This window comes from Schistocerca americana, chromosome 3, assembly GCF_021461395.2.
Source record: "Schistocerca americana isolate TAMUIC-IGC-003095 chromosome 3, iqSchAmer2.1, whole genome shotgun sequence".
In the NCBI taxonomy this organism is placed as follows: Eukaryota; Metazoa; Arthropoda; class Insecta; order Orthoptera; family Acrididae; genus Schistocerca; species Schistocerca americana.
In genome coordinates, this window is record NC_060121.1 from 135,989,771 (window position 1) to 136,007,757 (window position 17,987).

The following is a 17,987-nucleotide window of genomic DNA, read 5'->3' on the forward strand; positions in this document are numbered from 1 at the left end:
TACCAAGTACTTGAAAAGAAAATTATGAATGCAGTTCCTGTGAAGGTAAATGTCTTTTTGTGCTCCCTCATTTTTTTAAAAAAATTATTATTTACTCGATCTGTAGACAGAAAATATTTATATTAGTACATCTATTAAATTCTATTTTAACCAATGCTGCAGCGCAGCTAGAAACTAGATATTAAACAAAATGAAAATATGTACAAAGGAAGGCATGAAACATCATTCATTAGCCATATGGCATTTCATAAGGCAGTAAAAAGTCTCTCAATTCTCGAGAAAGATGCTTGTCATAATCAGGGGTGCAGATGTAAGTATCTTTCCAAGTAATGAGCGTGTCGTATTTGCGGTGCTTTCTACAAGGAATGTCAATAGCGAGGATAATGGCCTCCCTTTTTTTTCTTTTCTACCTGTGCCTCTGAAAGGGGCACACGCTAATGGCTTTTTTTTTTTTTTTTAGGCGACTGTCGCCCAGCTGGGTGCCCACGACGCATTACGTGTAGGTGGTCACTTAACTTTCTTACCGAAATATTTACGACAGCAGTTTCCGCTACAGTGATAGTCTCATATAAAAATTTCATAGGTCGAGAATTTGCGTTACAAATGTAGAAAAAAAAATCCTGTAAATATAAAAGTGTCCAAAAAATTTTCGCAGGCATTGTGATACATTCACGCATTTACACACATTTCATAACTCTTAAAGTACGATTCTTGGTTTCCAACATCCTTTTTCACAAGTCAGAGTCCCTAACCACTACTCATGATTCCTTACCTTATTCGTCGACACTTCTTCAATATTTCATCATTACAGATATGTAGCATAATCAAATAACTCATATAGCATCAGTTTACTGATCATAAACATACCGCAACAGCATAATACACATAGTCATCGTAATAATAACATCATAACACCTCAGTCAACTCTCAAAATCGTTGTAGCTTCCTCCAATAATTTCAAAACCTAAAAAAATTCACTGCTCATGTCAAAAGTGTCATCTGCCTCAAACATACTTTAAAAATCGTGATCCCATACCAAATACGTCATTCAAAGCTCTCATAGTATCACAATGGTTCCGAAAAATATGAACTGTTTGTAAAGTACAGACAAAATACAATTTCATAAGTGTGAAGTTATCCAACTGTGTAATTGCGTAAACATCTGTCACTGATGTAGTAAGAAAAATGTTTATCTCTCAGTTAAATGATCAGATAGCTGTGTAATTTGTGTGTTAGAGAAATATGGTACCGATGTGTAAAGTTGTATAAGCAAATACCATATTAGCTAGGGCTCCTTGTGGTTGCCAAACACATGGTACACAAAGTAGGCGTGTACCCCCCTGAGGATTAATGTAATTATACCCTCAGGTGTTACAAATTACAGCAATGGAATGAAATGTATCACGGAAAACCTTTGTATCATTGTACTTCAAATATCTTTAACAAATAAATGTTTTAAGTACAAAATTAATCACTCAAATACGTGTACATATGAAACGTCCCCTTTGAACAATTTATACATGACTGTGCTTAAAACTGAGACACAATATTTTTAGCGCAACGCAATCTGACTTTCAAAAATCCCTACAAAAGAATGGTCCTGACTGACATTAACCTATACCTTTCACAAATCACTTACCTCACAAAAATCTTCGTTACTCGAACTACTGCAAAACAGCGAGCGCCACTACTGCCAGCTAAATAAAAGATTCAAACTACGGAAGGCACTAACTACTGATAGGCATAGTTAGCAAATGAAAGATTTTAATAGAGAACAAACAATGTATTTACCTTAATCGTCATAATATATATAGCAGTTCATGACAAATTACAAAACTCCGCCATCTCTCTCCCCACATCCACCACTGCTGGCGGCTCACCTCCAACTGCGCAACGCTACGCGCTGTTCACAGCCAGCTGCCTAACACTACAATGGCAGACAACAATGCAAACTAGACACAGACTGGACACAGCACAGTCAGTGATTTTTATACAGAGGTGGCGTTACCAATAAAAAAACCTAAACAGCCTACTTACGCTTTTTAGATTAACATAATATGAAAGACTGACTTCGTGTTTGCTAAAATGCATTTGGAGAATTTAGAGTGAACCAATTTGGCCGCATAGAATGTATTCAGCGAACCCGCAATGTGCATCATGGAAAAGTAACGACTAGGGTCATATTTGGCTGGAAAAGAGTAAGGTTACAGAAACTAGACTTCCAAACTTTACTTTAGTTAGCGTTGCTGTATAATAGACATCTTCAGGTTGTCAGGCGCAATGGATCTAGACTTTCAGAGATGGTTCTCATTGCTACAGAAAACATGTAATAGAAGTGACTTCCTGATGGTACGAATCGAGAATAAGCAGTACTAGGCGAAAGACGGTAAAGTTGCAAATAAGTGAAAAAAAGAGAAGAGAAATAAATAAGCCTGAATAGGAATAAAAGGACAAATAAAATCCAACATTTTCAGGTCTACAATCACCCATAAGGAATATACACTACTGACCATTAAAATTGCTGCACCAAGAAGATGACGTGCTACAGATGCGAAATTTAACCGACAGGAAGAAGATGCTGTGATATGCAAATGATTAGCTTTTCAGAGCATTCACACAAGGTTGGCGCCGGTGGCGACACTTATAACGTGCTGACCTGAGGAAAGTTTCCAACCGATTTCTCATACACAAACAGCATTTGGCCGACGTTGCCTGGTGAAACGTTGTTGTGATGCCTCGTGTAAGGAGGAGAAATGCATACAATCACGTTTCCGACTTTGATAAAGGTCGGATAGTAGCCTCTCGCGATTGTGGTTTATCGTATCGCGATATTGCTGCTCACGTTGGTCAAGATCCAATGACTGTTAGCAGAATATGGAATCGGTGGGTTTAGAAGGGTAATACGGAAAGCTGTGCTGGATCCCAACGGCCTCGTATCACTAGCAGTCGAGATGTCAGGCATCTTATCCGCACGGCTGTAACGGATCGTGCAGCCACTTCTCGATCCCTGAGTCAGCAGATGGGGACGATTGCAAGACAACAACCATATGAGCGAACAGTTCGACAACGTTTGCAGCAGCTTGAACTATCAGCTCGAAGAACATGGCTGAGGTTACCCATGACGCTGCATCACAGACAGGAGCGCCAGCGATGTTGTACTCAACGACGAACCTGGGTGCACGAATGCCAAAACGTCATTTTTTCGGATGAATCCAGATCCTGTTTACAGCATCATGATGGTCGCATCCGTGTTTGGCGGCATCGCGGTGAACGCACATTGGAAACTTGTATTCGTCATCGCTATACTGGCATATCACCCGTGGTGATGGTATGGGGTGCCATTGGTTACACGTGTCGGTCACCTCTTGTTCGTATTGATGGCATTTTGAACAGTGGACGTTACATTTCAGATGTGTTACGACCCGTGGCTCTACCATTCTTTCGATCCCTGTGAAACCCTACATTTCAGCAGGATAATGCACGATCGCATGTTGCAGGTCCTGTACGGGTCTTTCTGGATATAGAAAATGTTAGACTGCTGTCCTGGCCAGCCCATTCTCCAGATCTCTCACCAATTGAAAACGTCTGGACAGTGGTGGCCGAGCAACTGGCTCATCACAACACGCCAGTCACTACTCTTGATGAACTGTGGTATCGTGTTCAAGCTGCATGGGCAGCTGTACCTGTACACGCCATCCAAGCTCTGTTTGACTCAATGCCCAGGCGTATCAAGGCCGTTATTACGGCCAGAGGTGGTTGTTCTGGGTACGGATTTCTCAGGATCTATGCACCGAAATTGCGTGAAAATGTAATCACATGTCTGTTCTAGTATAATATATTTGTCCAATGAATACCCGTTTATCATCTGCATTTCTTCTTGGTGTAGCTATTTTAATGGCCAGTAGTGTATATTAAACGGAGCCTCGTCTAGTGATACTCAGGGATTTTCATCAACTTCCGAACTCCAGCCATAGCAGTACGATAAAAGCGTACAGAATAAACTGCTACGTAGCCCGTAGTACAGTGGGAAGGCCGGAAGGCAAGCAAGGTTCCTTTAGCCTGCTTGGGTTGAGCATAGCTTGGCTTCGACGGGGGCAGAGCAGTCTGCCCCCTTCTGCTGATCGATACGATCCGTAAAGTGTCACAGTATGTAGACATTCTCACTGCCAGCAACACTGCTCTCTAAGATCTGAATGACGCGCCTTTCTCCGCAGTATTGTCAACGCAGAGGCCTTATTTTATTTTTAATTTCCTCCACTATTGTTTACGGCCTTCACTTTTTCAGTGTACAACATATTTCGTGACTGCTGTATCACAGTTGTTCCTGTTTGATAATCTTTACTTCTCATGACAAAAAGATACGACTTCATATTGTTTAATTTTACTCGCGTGTTCTTTGAACAAAGTTACCATCTTCTACTTTCTTTCTTCTCGAAAACACTTTGTCGGTGTGCGAGGGAGCTGTGAACAGTGCAGCTGTAAATATCTTTACCCCTGAAAACACACATGTGAGTGAGCGCTTCGCCTGCTTTCGGCAGAGTTCCTGTAACATAGTATGTGTTCCCACGCATGGAAACAGACTTGCCTAGGGCCGGCCGAAGTGGCCGCGCGGTTCTGGCGCTGCAGTCTGGAACCGCGAGACCGCTACGGTCGCAGGTTCGAATCCTGCCTCGGGCATGGATGTGTGTGATGTCCTTAGGTTAGTTAGGTTTAACTAGTTCTAAGTTCTAGGGGACTAATGACCTCAGCAGTTGAGTCCCATAGTGCTCAGAGCCATTTGAACCATTTTTTAGACTTGCCTAGGGTTCGGAGCAACCCACGGCAGCAAGGTGGGGTTGTGGGTTTTGGCAGGCTGCGTAACCCCACATGCTCTCGTATGCTAAAAGGAATTTCCAAACAGGCATTAAGAGTACACTGACATGTCAAAAGTCATGGGATACCATTCTCCTGGCGTCATGCAGCAACTGCACGAGGCATGGATTCAATACGTCTTTGAAAGTCACCTGCATGAATACTAAGCCATGCTGTCTCCATAGCCGAGCATAATTGTGAAAGTGTTAACGCTACAGAATTTTGTGCAGGAACTAACCTCTCGATTATGTCCCATAAATGTTCGATGGGATTTATGCCGTGCGATCTGGGTGGCCAAATCATTCGCTCGAGTTTTCCAAAATGTTCTTCAAACCAATCGTGAACATCTGTTGCCATTGACATGGCGCATTGTCATCCGTAAAAATTCCATCGTAGTATCAGAACATGAGGTTCATTAATGGCTGTTATTGGTCTCCAGGTAGCCGAAAATAAACATTTCCAGTCAGTGGTCTGTTGAGTTGGACCAGAGGATCCAGTCCATTCTGTGTAAACACAGCCTATACCGTTATGGGGCCACCACCAGCTTGCACATCGCCTTGTTAACAACTTGGGTTCATGGTTTCTTGTGGTCTGTGCCACCCTTGAACCCTACCATCATCTCTTACAATCTGAAATCAGGTCTCATCTGAGCAAGCCACGGTTTCCCAATAGTCTAGGGTCTAACCGATATGGTCACAAACCCAGGGTGCCTGTTCTGTATCTTTCCGCCATTACGCCGATCGTTTCGGTACTCAAAAGCACCGCCCGGTCTAGTACTCGAATTAGAGTCCCATCTTTATTCAGTATGCATTTCGGTAGCGATACCGCTCGGGTCTACAGAACCGAAGCGCTGTTGTCGGTTCACGTCACGCAAGCCAACCAAAAGCAAGCGGCCGCATATTCGCGCATGAGCACTGCAGCGCGCATAGCGCCACGAACACAAAGCGACCAGCAGACGACACAGGCGCGATGTTCTTCCAAGTACCCTACCGATAACTGCGTTTACGTTGCCATAACGCATGACGCCACATTCTATCGAGCTGACGTGCCCGCCTTCATCGCTCTTGCCTCCTCCTTAACAGTATCAGGCGCAGTATATCCACTTCCATGATTCTTAGCTGAAATTCATAGAAATTTTTACAGTTTCCCTGACTGCATGTTTCCATGCATACATAATAACGATAGCGTATTTGACTGTATTCTGTAGATTGTCGTAAATGCCGCTTTATGTCATCTTATTCTCATTCATACTGACATCGTGCTTTGGATTTTACGTCTCGAAAAATGAGTTAGGAATAGTGTGTAGTACCACATTGTACTGGAAATGGAAATGAGCGTTTGGCGTCAATGGCCGGGAGGCCCCTCGCGGGGCAGGTCCGGCCGCCATATCGCAGGTCTTATTACATTCGGCGCCACATTGGGCGACCTGCACGCCGGATGGGGATGAAATGATGATGAACACAACACAACACCCAGTCCCTGAGCGGAGAAAATCTCCGACCCAGCCGGGAATCGAACCCGGGCCCAGAGGACGGCAATCCGTCACGCTGACCACTCAGCTACTGGGGCGGACACATTGTACTAATACATCTATAAGAACACCGGAAAAATTGATTCTGAGAGTTTCAAAGAATAAGAAGATAAACAGAATGTGGTTATAACTCGCTCCTAGAGATCCAAATGATTAAGTAGCCCGCTTCTCTATACGATATGTCAACGATTTGAGTCTTAAAAACAAAATTGAAAAAAACCCATTTTTGAGAGCTTCTGCAGTTCGTCAAAGTTTATAACATGCATCTCATGAATGAAACTGTTTCGTAAATGGTGCTACAGTCTAAAAATGTTACGGCAGAGATTTTTCATCTCTGTCTACTGTTGTTGAGAATTCGATCGCAAATAAACAGTCGTGACAAGCAAGATTGTGAAGATGACCGCTGCTGGTTACATTCCCAGTAATTCAAGTTGTGCTCTTAGATTCCTGTCTAACCGCAACTCAGAAATCGCTACATATTCGGAAAAAATGGTGAATTATTTATGACAAGAAAAAATATAAAGGTCACTGTCGGTTGTTTCACTCACAGCATCCCACTGTAACGTACACTGTTTATTGTTGAACCCCTTTCCCCATAATGTTCCATTACTGCCGGCCAGTGTGGCCGAGCGGTTCTAAGCGCTTCAGTCTAGAACCGCTAGACTGCTACGGTCGCAGGTTCGAATCCTGCCTCGGGTATGGATGTGTGTGATGTCCTCAGGTTACTTAGGTTTAACTAGTTCTAAGTTCTAGGGGACTGATGACCTCAGATGTTGAGTCCCATAGTGCTCAGAGCCATTTTTTGTTCCATTACTGGACCTTGTGCGTCCCAAAAAACCCTAAGCATCAGTTTTCCTGCGGACGGTTGGGTCTTGAACTTTTTCTTGCACGGTGAATTTGGATGTTTCCATTCCATACTGTGCTGTTCACTCTCCGGCTCGTAATGATGGATCCATGTTTCGTCACCAGTAATGATCCTGACTAAGAAGTTGTCCTCTTCGTTACCATAGCGATCCAAATGTTTTTTGGAAATGTCCAAGCGCGTTTGTTTATTCAATTGTGTGAACTGTTTTGGAACCCATCTTGCACAAACTTTGTGAAACGCAAGTCTGTTGTGAATGATTTCGTAGACAGAAGCGTGACTAATTTGCAGACGATGTGTGATTTCGTCAATAGTTAATCGCCTGTCTAAGAGAATCATTTCACGTGAACGCTCAATGGTTTCTTCATTTGTGGCGGTAAACGGTCGTTCGGCTCCTTCATCGTGCGTAACACTTGTGAAACCATTTATGAATTTTTCAATCCATTCGTAGACACTCCGTTTTGCCAAAACACTGTTCCCGTACTGTACCGAAAGTCTTCGATGAATTTCGGCCCCTGATACGCCTTCCGACCACAAAAAGCGGACCACTGAACGTTGCTCTTCTTTGATGCAAATAGACAGCGGAGCAGCCATGATTAACAGCACGGCAGTGATAACAAAAATAACCTAGCAACTTGAAAACTGCAAAGATATAACAACAAATAAACAAAGCATGCGTCATCAACGTAAAACGATAGTACTACCAATATAAAGAAAAATATAACTAAATTGCGGATAATAATTGACTTACCCTCGTATGAAACGTTGGAAAATGTTTTTTAATTTTGATGTGATGCAGCGTATAGATAATTAGTTATTCTGTATATAATATTAATGGCCTGCAAGATCTTTTTGTAAATAGCAATCTAAATTGTTCGCGGCTCTGAAGTGCATATCTTAAGAGTTATGAGAACTTGTTTATCGTTGCTACTGTGAAACACATCTCTTCTACTGAACAAGTACTCATAGCTCTTAAGGTATGTATTTTTGAGTCTATGTTTACTAGAAAAATTTTTCTCTTTTTAGTCCATATTAGTCCCTCCCAAAATATGGAAAGCAAAGAGCTCCATTGTCAAAGGAATCAGAACGATTTTCGGTTATAACTTGCGGCTCCGTCGTTTCCAGATCATGGTCCATCACCACAAATTGATACATTTGCTCTTCTCCATCATCCCTGAAAGCTTGTAACATAACCATGGACTCACCCCTGTATTTTCTTTGTAAACTACCACCAGTAGAAAGTGAACATCAATTATGTACATTAATAAATGGTTAAAACGGTCTCCTGGTCACCTGGCTCCGTTGCAGGTTGCCTACCTAACGGCTTCCAGGGGCAACACAAATTTGATTTTCGATATTTCATACAGTTAATGAACGGATTTGAAAGTTAAAAAAGCTGTCGATACTCATTAAGAGGAGCAATATTACGTTAAACTTTAACACAATAAGACAAGTATTAAAGTTAGGAACTCTTTACACGTCTTGTGACAGTGTAACTCACAGTGCACAAATCACCCAGATTGTATCCATCCATTATTTGCCAATGAGAGTACTTAGCGATGTCCAACAAACTTGACACATAATTTCAGACCTCCTGGAAACTTTTTCTTGCCTACACTCTCTCCAAAGAAACCAAATATTTTACAGCTTACTACGTTTTCACTGTTTATGCAGCAGAAATCAGGCATGACGTTTTAATTTATTACGCCTCTACTACACTACTAACTCCATTCGCAAAAAAGTTTGATGACAGTATCCACATATAACACTGAGCGCACCGGCAAAATTATATCATTGGGCGACACATAGTTCAGGAAATATGATGTCATAAACATTGAGATGCGTGCAAAACCAGGGTTTTTCTCTTCAACCATATAGCTTCTACATGTTTAACGTCAAATATTTAACCCCTTAATTGATACGTAAAGTATTTGAAGGTAATTCTTGAAGTTTTCGCGGCGGACATAATGTTCCATCATCTTCGGGCGTGCACTCGGGACAGCGACAATTCTTCTTGCTCTCTTTAGTAGTAGAGACGTAATAAGAATTGTCGCTGTCCCGAGTGCACGCCCGAAAGATGATCTAATATTTGAAGGTATTTTATACGTGCGAGTTCGATTTTTTAAAGACTCGGGAGGGAGGGGGGGAGGAGGATGGTGGGGGAGGGGGAGTAGAGTGGTTACTGGTCTCATGTAAGGAAGCGAGAGCTTCTGTGAAAGTAGTAACTGGAGTCAGCACAGTTAGTACTAAGTAGCATTGTGATAATTCATCGCTAATGCAGCCTACATATAAAGTTACTAAAAGTTGTTACTCTTTTGTTAATGTGTACCTTTACTCGTTTCACATTCGAGGATGTTCTCCTGCTTAGTGGGACCTATAGAACAAGATGAATGAATAAATGAATGAATTAATGGCCTTTCAGAAGCTTCTGTAAGAGAATTGTTGGTTCGCTGTAACGGAAGGTATTACATAGCGAGATATTCGAGTGGAATCGTGGTGCAGCTGGTGGTACTAATTGTTCACAATTATTAATTGACATCAAAACTAACTGATAAGGAAGAATAACTGATACCGCAAAATACAGAGTTCAGGACCGAAAACATTCTGTTTGGACCAGTTTGTGTAAGTTAATGTACTGATTCTTAAAAAGGTTTCATTTTTGTATTTATGTATTCTTTAAAATTTTTCTAGCGTTATTTTTATAAAGAAACATGTAACTGAAATACCATTTAATCGATAGGAGTTGCTTCCTTTGCCATATCTTATTGTACCAATGTGCAAATATTAAATTCACGTGCATTTTTTGTCTGCTAGTAGCTGAATGAACAATCAACAAATGATATGCAGTCCCTCTCCTGATAATCTACTTCGTTTAATGTTCTAGCGTTTTGCTCTCCCTTCTGCGTACCACTGACGCCTCAAAGAGTTGTTTCTCTTTTACTAAAGTGTACGTTTACTCGTTCCACATTCGGGATGTTCTCCTGCTTAGTGGGACCTGATACATGTCATTCCCATGTCTCTGTGTAAGATCTGTTAGTTTAAAAGTGTCGATAATATGTATTTGGTTTTGCAAATTATTACATTTCCTAAACTGTTGTGAAAGACGAGTTCTCAATGGTTGTCACCCATCTGCGTAATAATGGTGCAATCAGTCACAATGTGGACTAGAAAAGCGTCACTCTGCAAAGAAATTGTACGTTAACCGACCACATCCTAAAATTTCGAAATGCTCATTCGTACAGTTTTCTGCACTTATACCAGTCATTTGATAGTGTCAGTCACAACATCCTGCGTGAAACGTTAACATTGTACAGAGTAATGGACAGTACATGCCTGGTTTGCTCCTTTGTCTCTTACCTTCTGCTCTTAAAATAATATATTAAGTTATGCTTGGTAATGAAAGTAATTTTACAAGACCACTATGCCATCTTTATGAGGGAACTGTGTGAAGCACAAAGATTGTTCATAAGTTCATTGCTCTTCTTACTGTATGTCAATAACCAGAGTTTATTTCAATCAAATAGAAACTATTTATCTAAAGGAAATAGATGAAAATTTGTGTTTTACACACATAGTATGCAGTAGAAATATGATTTTTTACAGTTCCAAAGCAACAAAAGAGTGTTAGAGTTGCACATGGATGGGGAAGTAAATATGTCCGCATTTGAATAAAAAGACATCTATTGGAGTTAACAATATTTATTTCAACATGATTTACATGTATATTTCACACTGTGTCTATGAAACATAAGTAAAAAATGTCTGACAAGAGACAACGTATGAAACATGTTTGTTCTTCATTCATGTTTTGATACATTAAGAACACTTCTTAATGTATATGTCAGCATACCTGAAAACAGAAAAGCATATTTATTAGATCATGAATATTTAGACAAGTTGTTGCATGTACAGTTTGACGGTGGGCATCTACTTGGTTCATGAAAGCAATTTTGCTGCAGGTTTTTTGTTGTTTGCTAACTCTTTCAAGACGACTGCACGCTGGGATTGTGAAGATTTCATATATAATACGGGTACGTTTTTATTAAGGTTTGTTACTATTATTGTTATTATTGTGTAGCTTTTTTTCTCCCAAGCGGAAGGAAGCATTTGAAATTGGGCTCATAAAGTTCTCGTAATTGTAAAATATAGACATCTTTGACACTTTAAAATGATACAATGCAGACCAGCAAACAAGTTCATTGCACTATTGTACATTAAGCGTAGTGCAATTACCACAAGACAATAGGTTTCTACCATGGTCTTACCGTATGGTCTTTCCCATTGGTGTGAGGTCATTCAGATTACTTGCGACCAGCATCATTGAGTAATTTCGGAAGTCCAAGAAGTGAGTTGATGATTTCAGAGTTGCGCTTGTGTGCACAGATTGCGGGTTCATTTCTGTGCGCCAACTGGGCCAGCAGCGTGGCAAGTTCTCTTCCGTACCTCACCTATGAAAGCAAAAATCAGGTAGCATTTGTAACGCAGGCACTCTCGTGTTGTATCTATGGCTCTTTATTCGAACAGACATCTTTGTAGCAGAAGCTTGAAATTTCAGTACTGATCTGTTCGTTTTTAAAGATATGTGTGAGACTTCTGTTCCTTTTCCAACCCATTATATTAAAATTTTATTCTTTTTTGTGAATTTCATTACTTTACGTTGGCTCCAAGTTTTCTTTTATTTTCGTGGCTCAACTGAGTGGAGCTCATAAGGAGAAACCGTTGCCAGAAACATTTTTGTCAGTCTGCTGAAAGAGCAATATCGGAACAACTTTGCAAATGTCTTCGAATGTGAGATATTCTGGAGTTTATCTTTAAACAGTTGGTGAAAGATAAGATAATTACTGGAATTTGAGTTTTCTGACGAGTATCTCCAATACTTTTGCAGTATAAGAAATATTTGGGGCATCAAAACTATCGAACTTGCCAAGCATCAGCATTTATTCAATAGCTTTTATTTAGAAAGTTGACAAACATGTATTTTTAACAATTCGTATCAATAATTTTGCATGAGCGCATATGCTTGGCTAAATCATATTCATAAATAGTGTGAAACGTTAGCAACGAATCTTCCTAATCAGTGAAGACAGGAGACCGTTAATGTCCTGTGGAAGCCGCGTACTTTGTCTCCAATTATTTCTTTCTATCAAGTAATGGTCTACCTACCTCATTTTCCTGATATTTTTCCTCTTCATACTGAGTTGCATGAATGGTAAGTGCCAAGCCAAGTACGTAGATGCTGAGTACAAAAGCAGTTAGCAGCTTTCCGGAGACAGCCATTATGGTCATATTATCTGTTGAAAAATAATTAACATTTTCATATAATACAAGCAGTAACTATGTTACAGGTGTTTTACAATGTAATCATATATCTGCGGTAGTGTAAACTGGAATACTGTCTTGAATTTATTTAGAGAAAGCCCAAATAAATCTCGTTTTGCTAATAGCTTTTCGGATAGATAATAATAACAACGCTTAGTGATTACAGGAGTGAGTGCTACACTATATATCCAAATATTTGTTGTTGACTCCTACACTGTCAAACGGATTTTTCTGGCATTTAACATGAAATTCCCGTCAGACATCTTAGTGTTCAAAACAGTTTTCTGGTTGGTGATTTCTGTGCGTTTGATGACTATAGTGATGCACATATGACAATCAGCGGTAACTGATTGTAGTTATGGAGAGAAATGTAAGGAATTCATTTGACACAATTAACCGCATCGATAGATATGTTAGTAAGGAGTAACGAAATTACACACGGTTAGAGAAAGGTTCTTTTTTTCTAGCTAGAAATTGAAAACATTGAAATGTTGACGAAACATGCACAGAGTGTAAGTGTAAATTGGTGTAACCTTTTGTGTTTATAAATCGAGCATTACCAACTACAGGAAAACGCAAAGGCAAAGAAGTACAGAAACTAATGGGCATCAATGAACGTGATTAAGACGTGTGATGTAAGTACACTTACATTCCAATGAATCTCAACCTGGCATTTATTTTTCTTACAACTACTTTTATATGGTCGTTCTATCTTAGCATCGCTATGGACGGATTATCCTGAACTTGCTACTGTTTACATTTTTCACCTTCAATCGTGTAACCGACTATGAGCAATACGTTACTTTCCCTTATGTTGATGATGAACTCTCCGTCCTTATGCCAAGTTTCTGTCGTCTGCGTTCGCTACAGTTTTCTGTTGTTGCGACTGTATACTAGAAATCGTCTGCAAACAGCTTTACGGAGTTGTTGAAATTATGCACCAGACCATACAACCCTTCCTTCGTGGACGTACGAAGTTAATTTTGCATCTGACCGTTTCATCCTATTAAGAACGCCTTGTTCATATATGTCTGGTTCTATACTTCACAGGCCACTGTCCACTGCATGGCAGAGGACACTTCGAATCAATATCTGTGATGTTCTGCCCAGCTCTATTCGCGTGCTGAGCGAGTGAACAATACCGTCTATATTCCGCTGCACGCGTCTAATCTCACTGTTGAATTTTGTATGTAATTTACTTTACAGGTAAGCTGCAATTTGCCAGAACATTTCCAACAATTCTGAACCTTCCATTCGCCTTCCATAATAATGTTCTTATGTGATTGTGCCATTTCATATCGCTCTTTAATATCCTCCCTAAAGGCTAATACGTACTTAAGACATTCACCAATAATGTCGTAATCGGCTACTATCAGGCTCTGCTTCTGTCCGCTTGCAAGTCATGTGTCCACTCACAGAGCTGGTCCAATATTCCGTAAACTCGTATTTTATTTAGCAAGGCGACAACGTGGAACCGCACTGAATGCCTTCCGGAGGGCTTCCTGTCCGTGACAGGAAGGGAGGTGAAATACATTGAGCATCCCTTTTGTCTCTCGTTTGTGTCATTGGTCAGTTACTGCCACAATCGTAACGACACCAATCCTGTCCTCAAGCGATTCAACAAGTTGACAGAGCCCCACAGCATGAGGTCAATTCTGTTCACTTAGTCTTACGCATGTGCTCGCTTTCCAGATTTCATTTATATCTGGCGTGACAACTGAGGCCTGTACAGAAATTTACGAGTTACTAATGTTCAGGAAACCAAAGACGTCATTATGCTATATTCAAAAAAATCATTGAATCTTTGTACAACAGGCTACACACTAACCGGCTGATAATGTGCTTAATTTTTTTTGTGTGTAGTTCATCAACTGACTTTCAGTTTGCCAGTCCTGTAATATTAGTACTCTTACATTGTCTCGCTGACACACTTAAGCGCATGGCCCAAAAGTCAGACCACTGGATATGCAGTAACAAGGAGAGCTCAGACATCCAAATTTTGGATTTAAACAGTTTCAATGGATAGCATAGCGGGAGGATTCCTCTGAAAAGTATCTAACCGCTTTTTTTATCCCATTCACATACGATACAATCTTCGGTCTCCAATGACCTCGTCGGCGTCGGAACACTATAACGTTAATGTTCCCCTTCCTTCTACTTTCTGTGCTCTTAGGCATGTATAGTCAGATTACGCGAATGGTTCTTGCAGCAACTACTGTGACATTTGCTGTGTATTGAAATCCCTAACTTGGTGGACTATCCTGAAGTGCACCTTTGTTACAAATAAAGCTTTGAGCTGGGGCAGGACTCAAATCCAGACGCTTAACGTTTTGATGTTGCTGTATGGAAAAAATGAGGTGATCACGGCTGAGGTATCTTGTCCTAGTGGATGCCACTCAGCTAACAGCACTCCGTCGTAGACTAACTGCTTCCCTATTAAAAGTTTTTAAAACAAAATAACATTCTGTAACGTAATGTAAATCATGCATATGAACTACGGGAGGATGTCAAACATTATATGCGTAATGAACTACTGGATAAGAAGGATATAGGAAGAATGAGTGGGGAAAGAAGTCGTTGGAAAACATTTACCAGAAGAAGAGGTAGATTAGTGACTTACAGGCTTACGCATAATTAAATTGGTACTGAAAGAAGCAGGGGAGCAACAAGTTTACAGAATTTGGGTGTAATAGATAAAAGATATTAGCCCAAGACTGAAGATGAGAGCAGACTAGTTGCAACATTGACAGGTATAAAAAATAAAGTATGTCAGGCAGGGGTGAAAGGGAGCTTAATATAAAGGTTTTACCCTTTGAAGAAAAGATGTCACATGTGCTGTTTGTGGCTTTCGCGACGTAATAATTGTATGAAAGCTTCTCAGGCGTATCGCTGGATCGTACTGTCTAAATTGGCTAGTCACAGTTACACCTGAAGATAGCAGGTACCTCGTAGATACAGTGTGCAGTTTAGACAATACTATCTAGATCCAGAGTATTTTTCACGTTTAGCTCGTCAGTGTTGACTGCTATGACGAATAGCTGAGAAGCTAATTATTCAATAAACTTAACTGTGAAGGCTTTACAAAGTCTGTATCACGTTTAGTTTACTGGTTGTTATATAGATGTTGACATGATTAAGCTTTCAAGTTTGCGATCTGGTTGTTGGACACAAGTTTGATTAGTCTTGATCGCAAATAATAATCCAGATTGCCAGTTCCGGTTGTTAGACCACCATCTTCAGAACTAGAAAGGCTACGAGAGAAAATTCCGATTCATAACCTGTGTAAAATCCACGAGATGTACAGAATATCTTGCGTGTTTAAGACAGATTACGAGTAGAAATCTACGCTTTTATTCCTTCTAGATTTGAAGACGATTGTCAAACAATTGAAAGCTATATCCTGAGTTACAGAATGAGTATTTCAGTCTGCAGCAGACTGTTGAAACTTCCTGGAAGATTAAAAAACTGTGTGGAATGAATGCTTAGTTCGAGTCCCTGTCGGGCACATAGTTTTCATATGCCGGGGCCGGCCGTTGTGGCCGAGCGGTTCTAGGCGCTTCAGTCCGGAACCGCGTGACCGCTACGGTCGCAAGTTCGAATCCTGCCTCGGGCATGGATGTGTGTGATGTCCTTAGGTTAGTTAGGTTTAAGTAGTTCTAAGTTCTAGGGGACTGATGACCTCAGACGTTAAGTCCCATAGTGCTCAGAGCGATTTGAACCACACGCCTGGAAGTTCCCCTCTAAATCAGACTCAGCGATTAATACTGATAAAGCTTGTGCTGTCCTGAAAATCTCGTGAAACAGTAGCTCATTGAAATATTATGGGGCCAATAGTGTAGTCAAAAGTAAAAAACCGGCCCATACTGAGTGAATGAGTGTAATGGCGCAGAGCATATTCGCTAATGGCAAGGTCCTAGTACTGGTGGTTTACAATTGCCTTCCTCCGACTTGTTATGAAATGTCTGGTGTGTATATGCGTCGTGCAGATGACTGTAGTCAGTGGTTATATAATGTATTGTTGGGTCTGTGTTGTTATGCATGAGGGGGAGGGAGAGGGCGAAAACTGGTGCTGGCCCATAACGTACTCCTCTCGAACAGCATCAAGAGGATCGCCTGATTTAACGTCCCCATCCGGCGGACAGTGTCACATGCCCTCACTTCATGAGATACTGTGGAGAGATCTGGACCTTAAACCAGGGTATTGGAGCAAAGACTGGTGCTCTAGCACCTGCCCTCCTATTGCTGGCCAAATATGGGCAGAGAAAATTTTCCGCCACCAGGATTCGCACTGACTTCCCTACAGGTTGAGCGCCATGGCACAGGCGTGCGTTAGCGACATCGGTTACAGAGGCTGGTAACAGTGTAGGGCACAATAATAATTATAAGCGCAGATGCGAGAGAAACACGACAGTTGAAAGTACTCTGTGGGAGACACATAGTGAGCGAATACCTTAGTCTTGTAGAGTGCCAAGGGTCGGAGACCTCGTTACTGCTCAGCGAGGTGCAGGAAGTGTTTGGTGGAGGGTGGTGGGTGCGCGCTGCAGCTGCTGTTACCTGCTGGAGGTGGAGCTGGAGAGCTGAGCTGGAGCGGCCGTTGGGCGGAATGCGTCCTGAGGTCTGCGCCGTGCCCTTAAGTAGTCCTCCGCAGCCCGCGGAGGCGGAGGTGGCGTCTCTGCGGGCTCAGCGGGGGGCCAGATGGCCCAGCATGCTGCCGACAGGAAATCAATGGCACCCCCTCAGCCCTTACGCAAGATTATTTTATACTCCTGCTCATCTTCTTCGAGATAACCTCGCAGAAAATAGGATTTTATGAACTTGGCAAGCACCTTTAAGTATAAAGTTCGTGAAAAATGGTACTTTTTACTGTCCCCATCTGGAGTACAGGTTGTCTGAAAAGGTACTTTACCGTTTCAGTGTATGCTGCATAAAAAAAAAGCACCCAGAAAGAGACGAGGAAATGAAATTAAACATCACAGGTTGAGACAGTATGTGAGGTTATTGCAGTCACTAGAAATTCGAGTCAAATTTAGAAAGAACTTGGCGGTATGATCCCACATAGTGTGACGTGGTACCCACTCTGGCGTGGATGCACGCACTGATGCGGTTGGGAGGGGTGTCCTCTGCTTAGACGAGCTGTTTCACACTAGTTATACGTAACTGGTCCTTCATATCATGGATATTGGCACTGGGACGGAGTTAGGATTGCCATACGTCGCGGATTTCGCAGACAGTCCGCGATTCTATGCTCGAAGACTGGTGTCTTGGACGACGAGGAAAATGTCCGTGAAAAAAGTGGCTAGTAAGTAAAAAAAAAAAAAAAAATTACGCACGTTTCGCCATTGGCCACCGAACAAGTGTTTCATAACTCCTGCAAACTTGACGATAGCCGTTGAAACCTGTGCTGATATTCCGAGTCACTTCAGA

General features: G+C 41.4%; 1 protein-coding gene across 1 annotated transcript; it reads right to left on the bottom strand.

Annotated features, from left to right (window-relative positions):
• Positions 1-10,927: 10,927 nt before the first annotated feature.
• On the bottom strand, positions 10,928-17,170 carry LOC124607372 (pigment-dispersing hormone peptides). The gene is made up of 4 exons (XM_047139685.1): positions 17,118-17,170; positions 12,408-12,535; positions 11,510-11,692; positions 10,928-11,094 (listed from the first exon to the last, which is right to left on the bottom strand). Exons 2-3 carry the CDS (start codon positions 12,528-12,530, stop codon positions 11,546-11,548), a joined length of 270 nt encoding a protein of 89 aa, XP_046995641.1. The 5' UTR covers positions 12,531-12,535; positions 17,118-17,170; the 3' UTR covers positions 10,928-11,094; positions 11,510-11,545.
• Between the last annotated feature and the right edge of the window lie 817 nt (positions 17,171-17,987).

Coding starts and splice junctions, on each gene's coding strand:
- LOC124607372 (XM_047139685.1), bottom strand. CDS start 12,530: ATGACCATAATGGCTGTCTCCGGAAAGCTGCTAACTGCTTTTGTACTC. Junction 11,693..12,407: donor AAAAATATCAGGAAAATGAG/GTAGGTAGACCA, acceptor TTGCTTTCATAG/GTGAGGTACGGAAGAGAACT.